Consider the following 23,596-nt stretch of genomic DNA (forward strand, 5'->3'; position numbering starts at 1 on the left):
GGAGAAATCATTTCAATACACAGAGCTCTAAATCAGGGGTGGCCGCACTGCGGCTCTCCAGATGTCCATGGACTACAATACCCATGAGCCCCTGCCAGCAAGCTGGCAGGGGCTCATGGGAATTGTAGTCCATGGACATCTGGAGAGCCACAATTTGGTCACCGCCGATATAGAGCGACAGAAGGATAATTATTTGAGGAGTATGTTTTTACCCTCCACTTCCACCCAGGACATTCCTGTTTTCCCGTTTCATCTTCACAACAATCCTGCGAGGTAGGCGGCAGCCGACAGAGGCAGAAAGACAGACATCCAGGCAGACAGGAGACACACACAGCTTGGCCAAGGCTGAAGCCGGATAAGCCTCCAACCACTGCCTGACAACAGCTGGCAGGGAAAGGATGAGGCACTCCCAGACGCCAGCCACTCCCTCCCCAAAGGCGGCAGAAAAAAACTTCCAAGGCTCTGTGCAGTGGAATAGTTGCGCTTCCACTACCAAGGCCACCAAACCATTAAGCCGTTTTCCGCACCTAAGTTGCCGTCTCCGAAGTCGGTGCCGCTCTCCGTGTGCACCTGGGGGTCCGTGTATAGGTCTCCGACACCCTGGATGTCGACAATGATCAGCTGGTGGCCGGACCGCTCAAAAGTGAAGTGGCTAAAAGCCTGTGGGGGGGGGGGAATCGGTAGGTCGCGTCAGCTGAGGCCCACTTAGGAGGCCCCACCTTGGTCATCCTTGAGGAAGCCACGTAGGGGAAGTTGCACCCCACAAGACCCACCCCACCTTCCCAAATTCGAAGCTGGGATCTACTGACGGAAGCCAAGTGATTTTTCTGGGAAGCTGCAAGATTCGAGTCTGGCTGTCCCTTAAAGGGTTTGAGAGTCAACGCTCCCTTGAGCCAGCCTTTCTTGACCTTTTTACTCTTGAGAAACTCCTGAAACGTGCGTCAGGCTTCCAGAAACACCGGGAGTGATGCCTGCAGGCCACACCTCCCTGCCACGCCCCTGGAAGTCACATGTCACCAGAAGTGACATCACCCGGACACTCCCTCCCGACATCACCAGGCCAGCAAGGATTGGTTGCTTTCCCACCCCTTCCAAGGCCCATCATTGGCCATTGGGGTGGGGGGAGGAGCAGGTTGACATGACCATATATGGACATATAACCAATAATTGTTCATTTTTTAAAAACCATATATATATAAATTAACTCCCACCCAATCGGAGGAAACCTTGCAGGGCCATCAGCAAACCCTGGTTTAAAAAATCTACCTTATACCTGCATATCTTGGTCTTTAAGGTACCATGGGACTCAAATCATACTCTTATATTGCAGACACCTGAAACTATCCCCTTGGAGAACTATTTCCCACAAGAAAGAGGGTTCACATGACATCGTGTGAGTAGCAGCTAACGTTACGAAGGCTATGGTTTGTACAGCAAACCTGGGTTAGTCGGTTTGATATAAGTAACAAACCCTGGTTTGCGTGTGAACCTTTCAAGCATCTCTCCCACCTCCAGGTAGGAGGAAATCTTTCCTAGAATAGTGTCTCAGCGGGTGCAAGAAGGTCACTGCTCAACAAACTATGACTTGTGAATTTACACATTACAACTGATCTATTAGTATGAACGGGGATTAAAAAATCAGCTGTAAGCTGATCTCCCAAAGGGGGAGGAGGTTTCCTGTGGAAAGGAGTTCCAAAGATTGCACTTGATTATTGAGAGATGCCCTGAACTGCACACAGGCAGGTTCATACAAGGTAGCCTTACCTGTGGGGTGAGGCGGATGTTGTCATCTCTTACAAATCCCGAGTTGGAATTGTACTTGATGTATTTGCCCTCGATGTAGTGCTCCAGGTGGAACAGCGGCTTGCCCGGACGGTTCTTCATTTCGAGGATGCAGGTCTGGACGATGTCCACCTGGGGAAAGAAAGCAAGCAACTTTTGACAAACAGCACGCTTCGATCTAAGCCGCAGGGGAGGGGGGTTGGGTAAACTCCTGCCAAGGAAAACCTCATGATCTAAGCCAGGGGTAGTCAAACTGCGGCCCTCCAGATGTCCATGGACTACAATTCCCAGGAACCCCCGCCAGCGAATGCTGGCAGGGGGCTCCTGGGAATTGTAGTCCATGGACATCTGGAGGGCCGCAGTTTGACTACCCCTGATCTAAGCAAACAGATTTCAGGAGCCGTTCCTCGGAACAGGTGAGCAATTATCAAGCCTTCCCAAGACATTTTTGGCCAAACGAGTCTTGTAATTTTAAAGCCCTGCTCCCCGTGTCTCCTGCCTCCCATCCTTTGCCTGCCGTTTCTGGCTCCGAGCAAAGATGGGAAAAGAACATTTAAAAAAAAATTTAATCGACCTATATTTGGGGAGGTTGACCCGCCCCCTTCCAAAGCAGCCAATGATGGGCCTGGAGAGGGTGGGAAGGGGAGGGGCTCCAGCCATTTAAACCATGGCTGCCTGAGGTTCTTCTAGTTTGGGGGGAGGGGGGCAGGGAGGAGCGGCCAGCTGACATCCCGAAAAAAGCCTGAAAGACATTTCAGCAGTACTTTCATGGTTAAAAGATTGAAAAAGGATGATCTAGGGCAGGGGTAGTCAACCTGTGGTCCTCCAGATGTCCATGGACTACAATTCCCATGAGCCCCTGCCAGCGTTTGCTGGCAGGGGCTCCTGGGAACTGTAGTCCATGGACATCTGGAGGGCCACAGGTTGACTACCCCTGCTCTAGAATTTTGGCAGTAAAATGAGCTACGACTCCTTCCTCACAAGCATCACAACTCTCACATGTTCCTGCTTTCCAGAATTCGCCTCCCGTTAATCGCTTAGCAAGACATTATGATTTGTACACTGCTTTGAGCCGTTATGATTTGTACATTGCTTTGAGCCATTGCTTTGAGCCATGAACAAAGGTGGGATAAAAGTATTTTGAGAAATAATTAAAATCAGTTTTATTCATTTTTATTCTCTGACAGAAATGCTGATTTTATGAACGCAGGCAGCTGGTGAGTGGGTGGGCAGGAAGGGATGTGCCAGGGTTTGTTTCTTGTGGCCCTTCCTGCTGATCGCCAATGTGGGATGGTAGGTGAATTCCTTCCAGGCCAAGCTGGATTCTGGAGATGTTTGGTGGTTGTGGGGGAATCACTTGGGCATGAAATTGGGGCCCTGTGAGTCACTGGCAGTCTTCAAGCAAAGTTTGCATACACACTTTTCTTGGATGCTTTAGGATGCTTAGGGCTGATCCTGCGTTGAGCAGGGGGTTGGACTAGATGGCCTCTATGGCGCCTTCCAACTCTATGATTCTATGATTCTATGAGTAGGCAGGTAGTTGTGAGTGTCCTGCATAGTGCAGGGGGTTGGACTAAATGACCCTGGGGGTCCCTTCTACTCTATGATTCCATGATTCTATTTATTAGATGTTTAGGCTGTTCTTCCCTGACAGCGGTCTTGAGGCAGCTAATATTTTAAAAAATCATACCAAGTACTTTAAATTATTTAAAACCAAATTTCTGTTTGCATAAAATCTGGCAATTCATCCCAACTTCCCAAAGAAACCTGGAGGCAAATACATCAGAATTCACTTATATTCCACAGGGTTTGGATGGAGGGAGATGAAGGTGAAGGTAGGGGGGCCCATTCTGATATTACTGATGTTAACGAGCATCCTAATCTCAACTAAGTGGTTTTGGGAAAGGTGGGGGGCTATTTAGCCTGCTGCTTTTAAACTCTCATGTGTTTTTAATTTATGATTTGTAAGCATAACTAATATGCTGAGTTACAAGGAAAGGCAGGATATACATCTTACAATCAATGAGGAAAACAACAAATCGTTAAAGGAGTGTAACAGTTGAATCTTGACCGAGGGTCTTCGAAACTCTCTGGATGGGTTCAATCTGCCCCCTCCCCCAGGATCATTTTCTCTCCCTTCTGCTCAGTGTCTCGAACTCGATACCTGCTTGGGAGGCTTATGCCGGTTGTACTCCTCCCCCCACAGCTTCGCCTCCATCTGGAGCCGCACGTCCTCAAAATAGACCTCTCTGCTGACTGTCTCGATGTATCGCTTGGCCACGTAATTGAAGGCCCCTTTCCAGTTCTGGGTGTGCAGAAAATTGGAGAGCTTTTTCCTGCGAGGAGAGGGGGGGAAAAAAAACATGGAGATAAACACAGTGCAGAAATTGGAGTCGATGCTTTAGGCAGGCACAAAGGTGCAGCCATTCACGGTGCTCTGCCATGCTCCTGATGCTGCCAAGCTTCCAGCGCACATCTCCCCACGGCCCACGCACCGCCCCACAACAAGCCCACCCAAGGAACCCTGACATCAGTCTACTTACGTGCGGAAACACTCCCGCATCGCTCCGCGGCCGAACGGCTAGAAAAGAAACAGATAGAGAGCAATCCAGACGCCCCGGGAAACCAAGATGGCAATAAAACATCCAAACTGGACCTATATGGAGTCGTCTCTCTTCAGAAATTCTTTTATTCTTATTTCACACAAGAAACAGGAACAACATCAGCTTCCTAGAAGCTTGGCTGAGGTCTGGGGAACAGATTCCGCACCACCTTCTCTTTGTGGATATCACCACTTTGTGGCTATTTATTTGCGGATATCACTCATCAGAGGATACAAAGAGCTCTCCTCTCAGCCCGAAACGGTGGCTGACAGCACAGCTATACATGTTAGCAGGGAAACGGGGGACGCTCTTCCTCACCTGAGTGGCCATTTTGATCAGGACCTCATCTTCGACCCACTCCCCGGTCACCGCGTTGTACCTGCCAAACAAAAAGCACAGCCTTCAGCTCCTTGTTCCATTCCCAGCTCTTGAATGACGAAGGGCAGGGGTAGTCAAACTGCGGCCCTCCAGATGTCCATGGACTACAATTCCCAGGAGTCCCCTGCCAGCGAATGCTGGCAGGGGGCTCCTGGGAATTGTAGTCCGTGGACATCTGGAGGGCCGCAGTTTGACTACCCCTGACGAAGGGGGTCCTGAACTGCTTAACCAAGGTTGTTAGGCCTCTGACGGGGTGCCTGAAGCACTGCCACAGCAACTAAACCAATTCTGTTTTAATTTCTTAGAAATGTGCTGTGCAAGCAATATGTTGCACACTGCCCAGAGCCAACACTGGCAGTACAGAAATGCAATATGTTGTACGCTGCCGGCAGGATAGACGTTTTTGGAGAGGGGCCGTTTGGAAATCCCCCAATGAAATAAATAAAAATGAAAAATAAATATCCCAGGCTCCGCCACAGAGCGAACGGGAGGATGCCCCCCGAACCCACGGACGTCCGACGGGTTGGATGTTTGGCCATGCCAGCAGGTGACTCCCAAATCACCTGCCGCAAATGCCATGCACGCTGCGTTCCTGTCTGTGTACACAGTACACGGGGTGAGCAAAGGTTGCGTCTGCACTGCAGGAGCACACCCTGTGTGGGGCTCACAACTCGTACCCTGGCATGTTGAAAGGTTTACATTCTCAGCATACTTCGCCGAGGAGCAAGCATCGCGCGCCCCAGAGAAAGAGAGAAGCTATTTTGAGGACAGCAGAGCGGGTTTCCACATGGCTGCCCTATTTATAGCTTTTAAGGAAATAGAATGATTTCGTGGTGCTTTCTTCCTTATTGGGTTAGGTCTGAAGACTACGGCGGTAAGCTCACTCCTCTCCAAAGCTTGGACACCCAAAGCTCCAAAGTTGGAGAACCAAAACCAGAGATAAATGGAAGAGATAAGAGAAGGGGAGGGGGGAATAGAGGACATTTGCTAGACCAGGAGAAGAGAGGTTCAGAGAAATGTGTGCGCATTCTTTCCATGATGTGTTTTTATACAGGGCAGCTCTAGAAGACTGCTCAGAAATGTCACAACCAAGGAAACAGAGTACTAACTGGCATGGATTATACATAGATCATGGCGAGGTCTCTCTCTGACCTGTAAAGCATCTGGCCTGTAGGCCACACCGGGAGTTAAATTTAGCTGATGTAGCTCAGAGATTCCCCTCTCCAAGGGCTCCCCTCAACATTCAGTTGCACAGCAAAATGGTCAGCACCGAGCAATTAAGATGGCCTCCCCTACACCATTCTGGGCAACGAGGGATCGTTCACTGCACAAGTTCTTCTCGTGATAATGTGAGGAGTCACAGAGTGAGGGGGACCCTTTATGGCTCCTCCCTATCCCTGTTACTTCACCTCCACATTCAGCAGAGCACAGCCAGCACACTAGCCCCGCCCCCTCACAGCCTGCAGCTTATTATATTAGGCCTGCAAGGCTGGAAGGCAGTAGTCAGCAGAGGCTCCCATCACACTAGTATAAGGTGAGAAGGGGGCCCACACCAATAAGCCCATGACAGATAGGTCTGTTCGGGCCCTCCTCAAAACTAATCAGCACACTGTCAAATGCTCCATCAGAGACATGGTGATTATACTTCTCAGAGTGGTTCCTGGCTTAACAGGTTTCTAAGACTCTCCTTTATAAAAAGCCCTTGCTACTAATGTTCTCTGCCTCTAGAGTATCAGAAAAAGATCCGGAAGGCACAGGTTCAAATCCCCATTCAGCCGTGGAAGCTGGCTGGATGACTCTGGGCCACTCACAGCCTAGCCAACCTCACAGGGTCGTTGTGAGGGTGGAAAAGAGGAGAGTGTCATAAGCCACTTTGAGTCCCATCGGGGAGAAAGCTGGGATACAAATGAAGAAAATAAATCAACTGGGGGCTTTTTTGCTTGCCTTTTTAATACCCTTACGTGGAGAGCAGACAAGAAAGAAACAAGTCCCTTAGATTCAGAAGTGGGTACAGACCTGTACCGGGTGGCGTGTTCCGTTTCTATGTCTTCCAGATGAAACTCAGCCCAAGGGTCAGGCATGTGTTTTGCTTTGTCGATCGCGTGCTTCCAGGCCTCCTGCAGAAGTAAAAACACCCGAATTATTTAGACAGAAGATGCCACCCCAGAGCAAGCAGAAACAATCCAGATGCATTCCCCGTCCCACTCCTGAAGGGCAAACAAGATGGGATGGCATCCGTGGGTCTGACCCATTGATGTCGCTGCCATTTTAATGCGGTAGGCTGGAGCATTCTCACTCCCCCCCACACACACACACACAAGCCTTTTCAAACGCCAAAACAGCCCTGGGGGATTTTGGCTGAAGCCCCGAACCAGGGTTTCCCAACCTTGTCGAGCCTGCAAATTCAGACAAGGCACAAGCAACAAAATGGCTGCCAAAGCCACATCTGAAAGAAATCGGCGCTGCCAATCAAATCTCCAGTGGCCAATCAGAAGTCTTGCTGGGCTAAAGCCCTGCCTGGCCCCGCCCACTTCCTAAAAATATTTGGTGGGTGGCAAAAAAGGTGTTGCCGGGGACCTCTGCCCTACACTAGCTCCCTAACCCTGACTGGTCATTCAGTCCTGAAAAGGCCAGCTACGTCCTATTGGTGGCCCCGGGAAAGCAGATTTTGCCTCAAACTTAGTAAAATCCCCCCAAATCCCACCGACTGTTGTGTCTGTAGCTCTGCCACGGACCAAGCTCGGGGCTCAAGGCCAGCACGAAATTCAGAAATGCCTGGCCGGATCCATTCAACTTAAAAGTGAAACTGGCCAATAGATCTATTGTGTGGCTTGTGTATATTTATGTTGGGGTATTTGGGGGGAGGATTTTGGTTCAGTACTCAGTTCTACGAATTATGCTGGGGTCTTACTAAAGAGCTCCAATCACTCCCAGGGTCCGTGGCCAGCTTTGGACTCACGGACTACCCGGGGCGGCTTCAGTTACAGAAGCGGTTCAATGGGAAAGAATTGACACCCCCTTTCAGCTCCGTGCCCCGATCCAGCCAGCCCCCCCCCTCATACGGCTGTTTCTCAGGTAAGACTCCAGTTGGGGTATTAGATCTGGGGCCAAGGGACCCAGCCCTATGAAGATAGGTTGAGGGACTTGGGAATGTTCAGCCTGGAGAAAAGGAGGTTGAGAGGGGACATGATAGCCCTCTTTAAGTATTTGAAAGGTTGTCACTTGGAGGAGGGCAGGAGGCTGTTCCCATTGGCTGCAGAGGAGAGGACACGCAGTAATGGGTTTAAACTTCAAGTACAACGATATAGGCTAGAGATCAGGAAAACATTTTCACAGTCAGAGTAGTTCAGCAGTGGAATAGGCTGCCTAAGGAGGTGGTGAGCTCCCCCTCACTGGCAGTCTTCAAGCAAAGGTTGGATGCACACTTTTCTTGGATGCTTTAGGATGCTCTGGGCTGATCCTGCATTGAGCAGGGGGTTGGACTAGATGGCCTCTATGGCCCCTTCCAACTCTATGATTCTATGATTCTATGAGATCGTGGCTTCTCACCTTAAGACCCCGGCTCATCCCGTTCTCCTCCAGGGAGCTCCTTTATCTGCAGACTTCACCTGGCCACACCCTGACCGCAGCGCACCTTCACATGCTTTTTTATCTTTATGCCAAGTTCAAAGCCGTGCAAATCAAGCTGCCGCATGCCCCTAAAGCAGCTTGTAAAGAAGCCGAGCCAAGCATGCGCGGCGTGAGAACGTGGGGGAAAAGAAACTAAAAGAAAAGGCTGACTCTAAACACCAAATTGCTCTGCAAGCAGCCAAAGCAGAGGGATAAAGATAAAGATTAAAACGTCAGAGAAATGGCCACCCCGGTGCAACACAATGCTGTTTTCGTGGGAAGGCAAGAATGAAAAGTCTGCACGTTTTTTTTGCCAGTCGGTCTATCCCTCTTTCCACCCTTCGTCTTTGCAGTCTTCAAAATAATACTCAGTCCTTCTACTTTCCTCCCCAGATCAGGTGTGTTTTGTTTGTTTTCAGGAGAGCAAAATTGTCTTTCGGGGCTTAGTCCGTGTGTGGAAAACATCTTCAACTGGATTATTGGAGGGCATAGCCCATCAGTGGCTATCAGCTGCAACGGCTAAGTGGAGCCTCCATATCCCAAGGCAGCTTAGCTCTGAATATCAATTAGTTCAGGGAACAACAACGTGTGGGGGCTTTGGTCTCCATGCCGTGCTTGTGGGTCTTCCAGAGGCATCTAGGAACCGGGATGCTGACCCACTGAATTTAGAAAAACTGTTTTTCTCTGAGCGTACATTGTTGTTCAAATGATCTAGCGCAGGGGTAGTCAAACTGCGGCCCTCCAGATGTCCATGGACTACAATTCCCACGAGCCCCTGCCAGCATTCGCTGGCAGGGGCTCCTGGGAATTGTAGTCCATGGACATCTGGAGGGTCGCAGTTTGACTACCCCTGATCTAGCGGGAAGGAAGGATAATTTATGACAAATGTGGCCAAACTGTGACTCTCCAGATGTCCATGGGCTACAATTCCCATGAGCCCATGCATGCTGGCAGGGGCTCATGGGAATTGTAGTCTGTGGAGATATGGAAAGCCACAGTTCGGCCACCCCTGGCACATGTTTTGTTCACAGAGAAGATCTGTCATGCAAATAGCTTCTAAACAGAGTTACACCCTTCTATCCCCGTTGAAAGCACCGCTAAACTTCAGCGTCAACTTGAGGAAGCGGAAGAAGAAGAGTTGGGTTTTATACACTGCTTTTCACTACCGGAAGGAGTCTCCGAGCGGCTTACAAATAACTTTTACTCCCTCTCCTCACAACAGGCACCCTGTGAGGCCGAGAGAGCTCTGAGGGACCGGTGGCTGGACCAGGGTCACCCACCTGGCTGCAAGTGGAGGAGGAGCGGGGAATCAAGCTCTCCAGATTAGAGTCTGCCACCCTTAAACCATTACACCTCAGTGACTCTCCTCACGCGACCTGCAGCCAGGGAGGCTCAGCCTGTTGATGCTTGTGGGTAAAGGAGGACTGTGTTTTTGTCCCCCAAAGCAGTTCCAGAATAAGCATCGCCCCTGGCTGACAAAGTCCAAGCAACTGGGAACTTATGGGAAATGGGTGGTTTTTTTTCCAGGGGGTAGCCAGGCTGGCCTTCAGCAGAACAATTCGATTTGAGCCCCGAAGCACCCTAGAGATCTTTGGAGTTTGAGCTTTGGAGAGTCGAAATTAATCTCATCAGACGCAGGAGATATTGCGATTATCCCGGTCCAAAGGTCCAAGGGGTGTTGTAAAGAATGCTTGTCCATAAATACAATTCCCACGAGCCCCTGGCAAGGGCTCATGGGAACTGTAGTCCAAAACCACCTGGAGAGCCACAGTTCAGACGCCTGTTGTTGTGGATGCAAAGGTATACCGGATACTGTAATCTGCTTGAGTAAAACGGAAGGGAAATGCCCGGGGGAAGAACACTAACATCCATAGTGGGATAGAATCATAGAGTTGGAATGCACCCCAAGGTCATCTAGTCCACCCTCCTGCAGAATGCAGGATAAAACTCCTATGTCCCTATTTAGTCCTGGGCAGTCTATCATTCTGAGCAGCGGGGCATACCTTTCAAGCTATCACCCTCTCCTGGTGGTTTCACATAAGCACAAAGCATGGGAAGGGTTCACTGGCACAAGCATGAAATGATATGGGCACAACCGTTACAGGCAGGGACCTCAAGTGAAATCTGCTTTCTGTTTTTGCTGATTTCTGCAGGCCGCCCTCTATGTCGTGAATGAAAGTAATTAAAAACAAACAAACAATCGTGCAAACTATGAGACTCTCTAAGAAACAGGGTTGCACTCCGTTTTAACCTACCCGGCTACGGTCAACCACACAGCCATGCTTAGCAAGTTGCGGGGTGCCATTCTGAAGGACATACACGAGAGACATTAAACAGAAGACAGGTTTGCACCAGCATTTAAGAACATTTGAACCGAAACATCCCGAAGCCACACAAAAGCGACATCTCAAAAATCACAATGGCTTTTTCTGCATTCTCGCTTTCCTTGCTTGTACGTTCCTATTTCTTTGGGGTTCTGTTCCACACGTGTTTCGATACTTCTAGTGGTCAATGTGATACTACACCCGTTAATATCCAGCATATCTCCCTGCGGATTTAAAAGACAGGTTTTTGTGCCAGACGTAGTGTAATATTGAATCGACCACTAGGGGCAGCAAAACATGCTCAGAAAACTTCCCCCCCCCCCTCATAGAATTTACAAGCAAGGAGAATGAGAATACAGAAGAGCCCAAAAATTAATAAAATCGAGTAGACTTTTAGGTTTCCAAAAGTTTACACAGCATAAATGTTGGCAAGTTATCACCCATTTCACCAAAACTGGAAAGCTGCAAGGACAGGTTAGTAAGTGCTACACACAGATACAAAAGACACAGTTTTTCAACGGAGAATGGAGCCCCTGCCTAGATCTTGACTGACACCTCTGAATTTCCTGACTTGCTACCTTCTGTTTCAAATGCATCTGATTGAGGATTTTCTTAATACTATTACACTAGGGACAAAGCCCGTTGCATTCAGGAATGCAACAGGCATTAGATTGGGGTGGCGGTGGTGGAAAATTCTGCAGAGGGCCTCCCTCTCCCCTCAGGACCTGGAAAGGCTGCAGGCTGGAGGCCCCCGGGAAGGGAACTCACTGTCAGGGGCAGCTCTCACACAGCAGGGATCTGCAGCCTCCGAGCCTCGGAGGGAAGTGGAAGGCGGAGGGGATGGTCAGGGGAGGGGAATGGAAGGTGATTGGCTGGCCGCTGGACAGACAGGCCAGCCGGTTGGAGAAGGAGGCACTCAGGGGCGGGACAGCCACCCTGAGTGGGTGTTAAGCACTGAGTGGCACTAAAGCCATGAGGCCAGCTCCTCCTCCTAGGCCTTACCAAAAGCGGAGCAGATAAATAAGGCCACGCTGGAATCACATCCTCAACACCTTATTTCTGCACTTGGCATTACCCAGCAGTATCTAATCCAGGACTTTAGCAGCCTTAACAGATCTCTTGCCCTGGCCTGGCTGGCCCAGGCTAGCCCAAACTCATTAGCTCTCGGAAGCTAAGCTGGAGCGGCCCAGATCAGGACTTGGATGGGAGACCACTGAGGAAGCTCCGGTTCCCTGTGCAGAGGGAGGCGATGACCAACCACCTCTGAACATTTCTAGAATCGAAAGCCCCATGGCTGACCACCTCAAGACTACTAGCAGGCACTCATCAACCATCCCAAGAAACAAACGAAAATGAATGAATAAATAAAATGAGTTGCCATAAGTGGGCTACGACTCAACGGCACTTTCATAATTTGATAATAATTTTAACAATATTAATAACAATGCTTTCCACTTCCAAAATCTCTTCCATTAAGACAGAACAAGTGCTGCACTGTATGTAAAAACACCACGCGCTGCGCATGGCATTTGTGTTACCAAGGGACAAAGAGCCACTGATACCAGCAACGAAAGCAGGCACACCAAAACGACTCATAAGGACCACGTACGGAAACCAAACTGCGCCAAATTTGCTCACCCCCGTTTGTAAACTCGTGGGAGGCCTGCAACGGTCTTGATTCTTGCTGGCATGAGTACAGGACGTGTTAGAAACACACAGCCCTGCTTTGCACATCCCTCCACACAAACACCAGCCTGCACACCCCAAGAGCACAACTAGTGCCAGGTCCCCACTTGGTCCATGGCTCCATGAAGGGGCAAGCCTTGGGACTACACACAGAAGCCATAATTTTCATCGACGCAGGGCAGCTAAAGGAAACTTTGGCCTTTGCCCTTCAAGCCAGCCAATGGAGGGCGAACGAGAGCCCGAGGCGTACCTTGAAGTGGAACGAATTTCGAGGAGAAGCGCTGGAGGAGTATTGCTCATTTTTGGCCAGATTACTGTAGTAGTTGCTGACTTTGCCGTTCACGGCCTTAACAGAGACGGGGTCTTCCGTTATCGGGCAGATGTAGTAGGCATCTTCTTCATCGCTGTCGCCGGCGTGGAAATTTCCAGAGGCCGCTTTTGTGACTTTGCCGTTATCGAGGCATTCCATGTGGAAAATGAGGTCTTCGTCGGCCATGTTTGTGGGAGAAGGTTTTCACGCGCGCGACGGGGGGAGCAGCCAGTATTACGAAGGGAGGGACCTGGAAGACAGGAACGGGCGAAAATTAGGTTCTATGTGGGTTGGGGGAGTGAGCAGGTAAGGCACTCTGGAATTGCAGAAGAAGAAGAAGAAGAAGAAGAAGAAGAAGAAGAAGAAGAAGAAGAAGAAGAGTTGGTCTTATATGCCGCTTTTCTCTAAGGAGTCTCAAAGTGGCTTCCAATCACCTTCCCTTTCCTCTCCCCACAACAGACACCCTGTGGGGTGGGTGAGGCTGAGAGAGCCCTGAGATTACTGAAGAAGAAGAAGAGTTGGTTCTTATATGCCGCTTTTCTCTACCCGAAGGAGTCTCAAAGTGGCTTACATTCACCTTCCCTTCCTCTCCCCACAACAGACACCCTGTGAGGTGGGTGAGGCTGAGAGAGCCCTGAGATTACTGAAGAAGAAGAAGAAGAGTTGGTTCTTATATTCCGCTTTTCCCTACCCGAAGGAGTCTCAAAGCGGCTTCCAGTCGCCTTCCCTTTCCTCTCCCCACAACAGACACCCTGTGAGGTGGGTGAGGCTGAGAGAGAGCTCTGTACTTAAAGTACACTGCTAAAAGGCATTTGTGAAGTTAGACCTCGCCCAGCCTTTCGGGGAGACAAACAACAGCCCCAGCTGCATGGGCAGGTCTGGACACGACAATGCGCCGAATGTATCTAGTTCAAAGTTGCTGCTTGCATCACCTGCTCCGTCGCATTGCGAAAGAAGCAGGCACAAAGCAGCAGAGGCCTCTCTATTTGCTCCCTCACACCGATCTTTATACCATGCATAGAATTTTTAACAGAGCCTAGACCAACGTATTTTGTTCCAGTGTAAACGTTTGCGGAGTTAGAAGCACACTTTGTCGAATGCCAGCGGGCCGAATTCCAAATTCGACCTAGCTGGAATAAAATCTGGTTAGGATTTAAGGTGCCCATGGTTTATTTTTGCCTCCTAGTAACTAGCTTTCTAAAATATGCCACCTCTGATCTTGGGGGCTTCCCTTTAGCTATCATGACTCCGATCTTCCATGAGTTTGCCTCATCCAGGCTTTCTCAGCCAGGGCTTGATGGAACCCTGAGGTTTCTTGATGGGCCTGGAAGGGTTTACCTGAACAGGAGAGAATTAATTCATCCTTATCCATCTATCCATTGTTCCTCTTAATATTTGTGAAACAACCTGGGGGGTGGAACATGTCTGGGGAGTCCAAGTTGGAATAGGGCCAATCAGACTGCAGCAAAGCTGGCCGCACCCTGATTGGCCCTGCCCCTGCAGCTCCCGCCCTCTGTCCCTGAACGCCAGCCTCTTTGCTCTCAGACGTGCCCAGAGGGCCCTGGGCAAAGGGTGGTGGTGGAGGGGGCTAACAAGCTCCATCCCACGAGCTGCTAACAACCTTCATCCCACCCTGTGCTAATAAGCACAATCCGTTACGAACTCCAGGGCTACTAATGACCTCCCTCCCATCCTGCTAACAAGTTCGGTCCCGAGGCTGCTGAAGAGCTGGCCAGCCCCTCTTGATCTGTGGCCCAAAGCCTCCTTAAGCGGCATGGGAGGGAGGCCAGGGAGGGGCCCCTTTCAAAGCCCATTCTTAGGAACGGGCTTTGAAGCTAGTTTTTAATATATTTTTTAAAATGTGTTAAACATTTATTGGGTGATATGGTAGAGGACAGGAAGGCTTGGAGGATCATTGTCCACGGGGTCGCGATGCGTCGGACACGACTTCGCACCTAACAAAACAGAAAAATGACTATATATGGTCATGTTGACCCGCCCACCACTCCCAAAATGGCCAATGGTGGGCCTGGAGGGGGTGGGAAGGGGAGGGGCCCCTGGTGGGCGTGTCCACAGCTTCCCAACTGCACAATCATGCCACTCCTGAGTTTTTGCAAAGCCTGACAAATGTTTCAGGGGTTTCTCAACAGTAAAAAAAGTTGATATAGGCTGGTCCAATCCCATTTCCAAAGCCGTTTATTCTAGTGGAATAATTAAATTACATCCTGTGGCAGGGAGTCCCACAAGTTAAACTACACACTGGGTGCAGGAGAATTCCCCATGGGTAAATGTTACTTCTGTTTTATGGCTGAGCAAGACCCCTAATCTGCCTGGCACAAGTTGCTCACGGCTGCCCTGTCAGTTCACCTTCTTTTAGAAACGAAAAGGGGAAAGTGTTACCTTTCAGCAGACCAATTTCTAGCAGAAAAGTCGAGTGCCAGCTTCCATCCTATACAGAACGCTTCTTCTGTCAGACGGAACAGTGAAACGCGGCAGAAGTTCAAACGCACTACCAGAACGGTAAAAATCCTGTGGAGACAAAGATTCCCCTTTTATCACCGACACCAAGAGCTGGCCCTCTGTACAAACTTCTTATTTGGGGCTTTTAAATTAAAATATTTCTATCCTGCCTTTCCTCTTGGTTCAAGGCAGCTTAAAATAATGGTTAAAATATTCCCTGTTAATACCAAAGATAAAACAGCAGCCCCCCAATTTCCCCCCTCCACTTAAAACATGCCTGGCACACTTAAATGCTTTATGAGATCGGTCAGAATTAGACATGGTCCACCCTGCAGCAGCTCTTGGATGTTAAAACACACACACACATTTAAGATTGTTTAAGCTTGACCCCGAAAAAAATCCAGTTCGGGGAAACAAGTGGCAGCATCGCTATAAAAATATCAGGACCAAATGCACTCCCGGTGAAAAGAAAGCACGATTACTTATTTTACGTATTTGGCCTCTGCTCTGTATGTTAAAAACACCTGACGCATTTTGCAATAGCATCGCTGAAAGCCATATGTTCTGGAATAAACAGCCAAATAAAAGAACAGGCGAGCACACTCCCAGGAGAAGGAACCTAGGCCAGAAAAACAAACAGTGCATTGAAACAAATCAGGACCTTTAAAACAGAAAAAAGCAGATGAGCGACTAAAGGGTTTTTTAACCAGGGGCCTCTGGATTGACACCAGAGGTACCCACTTTGAGGTGAGCCTACCAGGACTGGCTCAAAACTTGGTCAGCTTTGGTCCGCAGGGGTAGTCAAACTGCGGCCCTCCAGATGCCCATGGACTACAATTCCCATGAGCCCCTGCCAGAGCCCCTGCTATTTCCTCTTCCTGATTTCCACTGGGGTAGCCAGGGAAGAACAGAAGGCCCCCCAGTTCTCTTCCTTGGATCTGGGACCCATTTTGGCCAGCCAACAGGCACCCTTCTCTCGCTGACCCACAGCTGAGGCAGGCAGCTCTGAGACCCTGACGTTCTAGCCATGGTCCATTTAGTTCCTACATTTAGTTCCATTTAGTGGAGCCAGCCATGCATGGACAAAGAACCCCAGCTGGAAACAAAGAAAGGGGCATTTAAGGCATACAGAAATAACTGGTAATAAAAGCACGGCCTTCCTCAACTTTTTTTACCATCGAGAAACCCCTAAAACATTATTCAGGCTTCAAGAAACCCCAGAAGTGGAACGATCATGCAGAATATAGCTGGAAACCAGAGCTGTGTACAGGCCCATCTGGGGCCCCTCTCAATCCCACCCCTTCCAGGCCCATCACTGGACATTCGGTGTGCAGGTCGTATCACCCGATAAACGTTAACAGCGACTCTGGTGGGCGGAGTCTACGGCAGCACACGCCACTGAGGCTCCACCCCCAAACCCCAAGGGATTTTTCCAACCTGGAACCAGCAACCCTAGCTGTTGCAGGGACTCTCTCTTTGTTTTCCGTCTTAAACCGAGAGAAAGCAAAAGAGAGAGTTTGCAGAGGCTTACCTGGGAGAAAACCTCGATGCTCAGCAATCCGTTAAACTACTGTACAGCCCTCCCCAAAGCACCATTTGCACGCTGGGCCGTCAGCAGAACTGAAATGTTTCTGAAACACGTCCAGCTCCTCCCCGCTTACTTCCTTGACAGGCAGGAGTCTGTGCTGAGCCTGGCTGAGAGCCCTTGGCTGCCCCGAGAAAGAACTCCCTGTGCTTCTTCCGGGCTCACAACATCCACACACACACATGTGCCAACTGAACAGATTTCACCAGCCCCATGAACCTGCCCCTGCCCTTTCGGAGTCCAGAGTGCTCTGAGGTGACCCCCTCTCCCCCCAACTTGTGCCGAAATGAAAGGCAGAGAGACCTGCGGCTAAAATCTTGAGGGCATTTGTCGTGGGTCATCTGTCAAAGTCTGGCCCACAGACCACCCAACGCAACATTTTTGGCATCTCCGGGAAGGTCTGCATTACAATGGTCATCCCGGATACTTAAATGCACTGTTGGCTTGTAAAGGAGGAGGGCCATCTGAATTCTGCTAGTGCAGTTGCAAGGATACCCACTTAAAACCTATTCTGTTTGTCTTTGCATTACTTATATGCCCAGCCTGAGAGCTACACCCTTGTAAAGGTAAAGGTATCCCCTGTGCAAGCACCGGGTCATGTCTGACCCTTGGGGTGACGCCCTCCAGCGTTTTCATGGCAGACTCAATACGGGGTGGTTTGCCAGTGCCTTCCCCAGTCATTACCGTTTACCCCCCAGCAAGCTGGGTACTCATTTTACCGACCTCGGAAGGATGGAAGGCTGAGTCAACCTTGAGCCGGCTGCTGGGATCGAACTCCCAGCCTCATGGGCAAAGCTTTCAGACGGCTGCCTTACCACTCTGCGCCACAAGAGGCTCTTTTTACACCCTTGTAATTTGTATAATTTGCCACGGGATGCTACTATAGTTCTGCTACAGCCGACTTTCAAATGACATTGCCTGCACTCTGAACTCCTGAGAACTAGAAGCATGAGTCTTCTTTCTTTCTTTCTTTCTTTCTTTCTTTCTTTCTTTCTTTCTTTCTTTCTTTCTTTCTTTCTTTCTTTCTTTCTTTCTTTCTTTCTCTCTCTCTCTCTCTCTCTCTCTCTCTCTCTCTCTTTCTCTCTCTCTCTCTCTCTCTTTCTCTCTCCCTCCCTCCCTCCCTCCCTCTCTCTCTTCCTTCCTTCCTTCCTTCCCACCCCATTTCCAATTTCCTTCCTTCTTTCCTTCTCCGAGCAGCTTACATGGCCCAAAAACTCAATAAAACAGTAGTACGTGAAACAGAAACCAGATTAAAATTATTAAAATTATACAATCCACAATTCCACATTATCCCATCAATTTAGTTATTAAAATCAGGTTGCCGCCAGCAGATGGTAACAGATAGGGAGCGGGGAGGAAAAGGAAGATTTAAAAGCAACCAATGATTCTTCCTTCTTGGTTATGCTATGCGACTTTTCGGTGTTGTGGTTTTGTAGAGGCCAGCAAAACGGCACAATTTTGTTTTGGCAAGATAACTAGAACGGAGGGTTGCCACAAGCAAGCAAGCTCTGTAAGACCTCCCCCTGCGATCTCTTTTTATCCTATATCTGTCTACAAAGAAATAATTCCTTTGAGATGACATTCTTTCTTTCTTTCTTTCTTTCTTTCTTTCTTTCTTTCTTTCTTTCTTTCTTTCTTTCTTTCTTTCTTTCTTTCTTTCTATTCTGGCTGCTGGTACTATAATACACACACCCGCGTGTAATTATTCACCAAATGTCCTCCAGTTATCTGCCGATTGCCCACAAATGCACTGTACAAGCAGAGAACTGTACAAGGCATGACTCGATCTGTGTTTGTTGATTTTTTTTTAAACAGTGACATTTTATTTTCTGTTCCAGTGTGAGGCGGAACCAGGAACGTGCATTTAAAAAAAAAAACACCCACAGGAAAAAGACTTTATGCAGGAAACCATGATTATCGGGTTTTTAAGGGCTTTGAGAAATGGGGTATTTAATAAAAATCAATAAAGCTGTGAGGAACTACAGCAAAGAAGAAGAGCCAGTTTTTGGTACCCTCTTTTCACTACCTGAAGGAGTCTCAAAGTGGTTTACAATCCCCTAATCTTTCTCTCCCCACAACAGACACCCTGTGAGGTAGGCGGACTGGGAGAGCTCTGAGAGAATGGCCTGTAAGAACACCTCTATCAGGACTGTGACTAGCCCAAGGCCACTAAGCTGGCTGTATGTGGAGGAGCGTCTACAAATCAGCATCCTTGCCCACAAGGGCAAAACACGAATTTTGTGGTTCAATTTTGTGGGGAGACGAAAGGGAAGGCGATTGGAAGCCGCTTTGAGACTCCTTTGGGTAGAGAAAAGCGGCATATAAGAACCAACTCTCCTTCTACTACTACTTTGGAAAATGGAGGTTCCATTTCCGCACAGAACCTATGCCCCTGAATGAGTCTAATTCCCTTTTAAAGCCAAGGGAACTAGCGGCCATGACCACGCCCTGTGACTACGAGTTCCTCATATTCATTACTCTCAAGAAAAGTTTTGTTTTCTGTCTCTCCTGCATCTACTGTCCTATCAGCTTCTCTGAGTGGCTGCAAATTTTAGTATTTTGGGGAAGGGAGAAGAAGCTCCCTGCACTTTCTTTATCTGCCCTGCTCATGGTTTTATGGCTGCCTACATTTCCCGCCCGTTAGATATCAGGGGATAGCACATTGTAGGTTCCCCCAACCCCATAATCCAGGGGTAGTCAAACTGCGGCCCTCCAGATGTCCATGGACTACAATTCCCAGGAGCCCCTGCCAGCGAATGCTGGCAGGGGCTCCTGGGAATTGTAGTCCATGGACATCTGGAGGGCCGCAGTTTGACTACCCCTGCCCTAATCCAATCTCCTAGAACAATAAATGAGAATTATTCAGAAGAAACCACCTTCACAGAATACCACTGCTAACTGTCCTGAATTTCAAAGTGGCATTAAACCCAGCACAAAAATGACAACACATTTTCTTCTCTGGGGTCAAGTGAATCTACGATTCTATGATGCTATTTGCGATCATTTGGATATCTTCAAGCCTGTAATTTGGGGCAGGAGTCCTCGATGTGGCACCCATGGGCACCTGAGGATCTGCTGATGCCTTTTCCGGTGCCTACCAGATGTTTTATATATATATATATATAAAATGGGCACATGAGGCTTTCTCCAGCAAGGGTCCTGACTGGCCACTGGAGACTTGATTGGCTGAGCAATTTTTTTTAAAAAAATGCTTGACTCTGTGACTGAAGGCAAACCGGAGTAGCTACTTTGTGGCTGGTCTTCTTGCTACAGCTGCCATTCTCCGGCAGCCATTTGGGGGCTCTACCCACCACACCGCGTCAGAATAATTCCAAATGTGCTCACAGGCTCAAAACATTCAGGCACTCCCAGTTTACAGTAGAGGCCCTGTAATCCCGACAGGTTTAACCCAGGCCTGCTCCTGCCTACTGCAAACAGCGTCCATCCCTCACACGCTGCTCCAACGGCTATGATCTGAAAACTCTCCACTTGCATGACGAATGTAATAATCTTTTAGAGCTGAATTTAGCAGGATGAGTTTTAAAAGAGGGCATATTCCAGAAACGAACCAGAGGGATGTGCGGAGTCTTTCTAATCTAGGCCAAAAGATTCCGTGTGCAAAAGAATCAGCTTTCCCGATTGCAACCCTGAAGAACATTATGGGCCTTTCTTGGGAGCACAAGAGAGCGATCTGTTGATCGTCACAGGCACTCAAAGCAGTGACACGTCTGCAAAACTGAGCGGGAGGTTGGTTTGACATCCCGGCAGGGCCAGAACGGCAAAATCTCAAACAGCGTCTCTTGCGCTTACCCAAAAAAGAAAACGGGAGGGAACAGAAATGTTTATTTATGCTACTTTTTTGCACCTCCGCTGTTCTGGTTTCAGTTCCGGTTTCTCTGCAGTCAAAGCAGCCCAGGAGACTTCAAGACCAGGCTCCGGTTTAACACAATAATCTGCACCCAAAGAGTTCAGTTCTCTTCAGAAAATTGCCAAGCGGCTTGCTAAAATTGGCTTGAGCAGACGCTGTAGGGCCCGGGGGTGGTAAACGTATCAACAGAGCATTTTTTCGATGAGCAATCTACTCAGGGCCTGGAATGAATTACAGCACCCTCTAATCTCATTACATAACCATGGGCTGTATTTTTTAAAAATCCACAACATTTTGAGAGCATGCACACTGGGAGACTTCACCATAGCCACAAAAACACCCTGAGTCCAGGATCCTGCAAAATTGGCCTCAGAGGAATTCGAGAAGATCCAGTGAAACGCTGGAAGAGTCAGAGGGAACTACCCCCCCCCCCATGCTCGGATTTCAAGCTGGCAAGTCAGAATGTGAAAAGATACAGAACATTTTGTGTCTCGTGTATGGGTGGTACCGTGACGTGGCTCTTACTTCTCCTTTTATGACCGCACGGGTTGTCTCCCCACCCTGTAAACAGTAAGCAGCATGAAAACACACTGGAGAGGGCAGAGCACATTTCAAAGCCAGGGAGGGGCATAATGGCCATAAATATTTGTCTGGAAACAGAGAGAGAGAGAGTGCGCACCTGTGGGACGAGGCAGGGGTCCCACAGCATGCATGTCTCCGACCCAGACTGGAAGCCAGGAGCATCCTCGTTCAAAACCCACAGAATTCTGCATTTGCACGGAACAAACAGGACCGAGATAAATCGCCATAGGCGAGCGGGCCGAAGAAGCAGGCTGCAAATCCCAAATGCTCGCATTGAAATAAATGTTGTTAATTGTTAAGGGGGTCTTTTGTATCAATTTGGAGCGCTCCGAGCTGCACTGGAAGGAACGGCGTGTTTCTGCATGCGTGGGAGGGGTTTTTTATGGTGTTTTAGTGCTAATTTTCACAAGTGCTGGTTTTAATTGATACAGGTTATTAACTGGGCAGGCTTTCGACCTTATTACCTAGGGCCTATCTGTGGCTTTCCAGATGTCCATGGACTAGAATTACCATGAGCCCCTGCCAGCAAGCAGCAGGGGCTCATGGTAATTGTAGTCCATGGACATCTGGAGAACCATACTTTGGCTACTCCTGATCTAGGGAGTTGGTTGCTGACTGCATATTTAATAATTGCAAGTGTAAGTCACCAGTTTTACAGGTTGAAGAGTAGGAAATAATTTATTGTCCTCATCATCATAATAAAAGTTCACAGCTAGTCTGTAATTAGGGATTATGAGAGACAACCAATCCCAAAGTGGACTCCCACAATAGGATGGGGGAAACCCGCCTGGAGATCTTTGAAACGGATAAATCCCTGGGTCCTGTACATTAAAGTAAATTCTCATTGCTTCGCATATCTTGAACAGCAGAAAAATTTTGTGCTCTTAGTTTCTGGGGCACAAAGGAATAAAAGGACACAAACTCATTTTCTCGGCCGATCTGTGCCAGGTCCGATCTTTTCTGGTCTCGGATGCCAAAGAGGGTCAAGCCCTGGATTGTACTCGCCAGGGAGATAACCACAGAGCAATCCTAAGAACTTCAGGAGCAAAGCAGGCAGAGGACCTGTGCAGATCACGGCAGATGACTCGAGCAACCCAGCCAAGCCCTATGGGATTCTCAGTTCAAACCACGACCGCCAACCCATTCACGCAGGCAATTAACTCTTTTAATTCTGGGTGAAACAAGTTTTGAGGCCAGTAGCACCTTCAAGGCCCAATCTGTTCATAGAATCATAGTTGGGACCTCCTGTGTCATCTATTCCAACCCCCTGCACTATGCAGGACACTCACAACCCTATTGCTCACCCACTGTCACCTGCCACCCCCTTGAGCCTTCATAGAATCAGCCTCTCCGTCAGATGGCTCTCCAGCCTCTGTGTAAAGATCTCCAAAGATGGAGAACCCACCACCTCCCGAGGAAGCCTGTTCCACTGAGGAACCGCTCTGACTGTCAGGAACTTCTTCCGGAGGTTTAGACGGAATTTCTTTTGCATTAATTTCATCCCATTCGTTCTGGTCTGTCCCTCTGGGACAAAAGAGAACTACTCTGCTCCATCCTCTACATGGCAGCCTTTTAAATACTTGAAGATGGCTATCAGATCCCCTCTCAGTCGCCTCCTCTGAGTCGCCTAAACAGACCAAGCTCCCCCAACCTTTCCTTCTACGTCTTGGTCCCCAAACCCCTCACCATCTTTGTTGCCCTCCTCTGGACACGCTCCAGTTTGTCTACATCCCTCTTCAACTGGGGTGCCCAAAACTGAACACAGGCTGCTTCAGACCAACACGGCTACCCGCTTGGATCTTTAAATCTGGGTGCAAGCGTTCACATGCGTGCCCCAAACCTTACACCCAGAATTCAACTTTGCTGGCCTTAAAGTTGCCCATGGACTCAAAACTGAGTCCTGCCTTTTCCAACCAAGATCAGGACCCACCTGAGACCCACCTACCCAGAAAGGGTGGTGGTGGTGGTGGTTGTCTCCCATCCAACTGCACTGCTCTGGGCCACGCATCAAGGCCATGCCCAAAGGCCAAGGAAAGCAGGCCAACGGGGTGCCCCTTTGGGTGCTCTTGCACCCCTTCTAAGGAACTCTGCACCCATCTCTCCGGTCCCCCCCCCACCAGGGAAGCCAGTCCAAAAGAGACCCCCAGGGCCCAGATCCGGGGCTACTTCCTCGTCCGGGGAGTCCAGCCACTGAACACGGGAGTTTGCACGCGTCGCGCAGATTCAGACGTGCATCCGACACGCAAAGGAGGGAGACGGGGATCCCGGACCCCGCTGCAGCCCAGCCCAGCCCGGCCTACCTGCGGGGACGTCCGCGGCGCCTGCAAGCCCTTCTTCCCGGGGACGGCGCCTGGCTCCCGGCCGCCTGCAGAAGCGGAGCCCGGAGAGGTGGAGACTCGGCCGGGGGAG

At 49.3% G+C, this 23,596-nt stretch overlaps 1 protein-coding gene across 3 annotated transcripts in view; it reads right to left on the reverse strand.

Annotated features, from left to right (window-relative positions):
• EEF2K (eukaryotic elongation factor 2 kinase) overlaps positions 1-23,596 on the reverse strand; it is a 39,350-nt gene extending 15,754 nt beyond the window's left edge. The window contains exons 1-10 of one of the 3 annotated variants that reach the window (XM_077316134.1): positions 23,488-23,596; positions 15,093-15,221; positions 12,633-12,942; positions 10,628-10,678; positions 6,780-6,880; positions 4,704-4,764; positions 4,326-4,363; positions 3,947-4,118; positions 1,765-1,914; positions 528-660 (exon numbers count right to left, since the gene is read on the reverse strand). In XM_077316134.1, coding sequence (XP_077172249.1) covers positions 528-660; positions 1,765-1,914; positions 3,947-4,118; positions 4,326-4,363; positions 4,704-4,764; positions 6,780-6,880; positions 10,628-10,678; positions 12,633-12,878 — 952 coding nt within the window. In that variant the 5' untranslated portion in view covers positions 12,879-12,942; positions 15,093-15,221; positions 23,488-23,596. Of the gene's footprint in view, positions 1-527; positions 661-1,764; positions 1,915-3,946; positions 4,119-4,325; positions 4,364-4,703; positions 4,765-6,779; positions 6,881-10,627; positions 10,679-12,632; positions 12,943-15,092; positions 15,222-16,683; positions 17,259-23,487 lie in introns of those variants that run through there. The other 2 variants (XM_077316135.1, XM_077316136.1) reach the window with 2 other exon arrangements.

This window comes from Paroedura picta, chromosome 17, assembly GCF_049243985.1.
Source record: "Paroedura picta isolate Pp20150507F chromosome 17, Ppicta_v3.0, whole genome shotgun sequence".
Classification (NCBI taxonomy): domain Eukaryota; kingdom Metazoa; phylum Chordata; class Lepidosauria; order Squamata; family Gekkonidae; genus Paroedura; species Paroedura picta.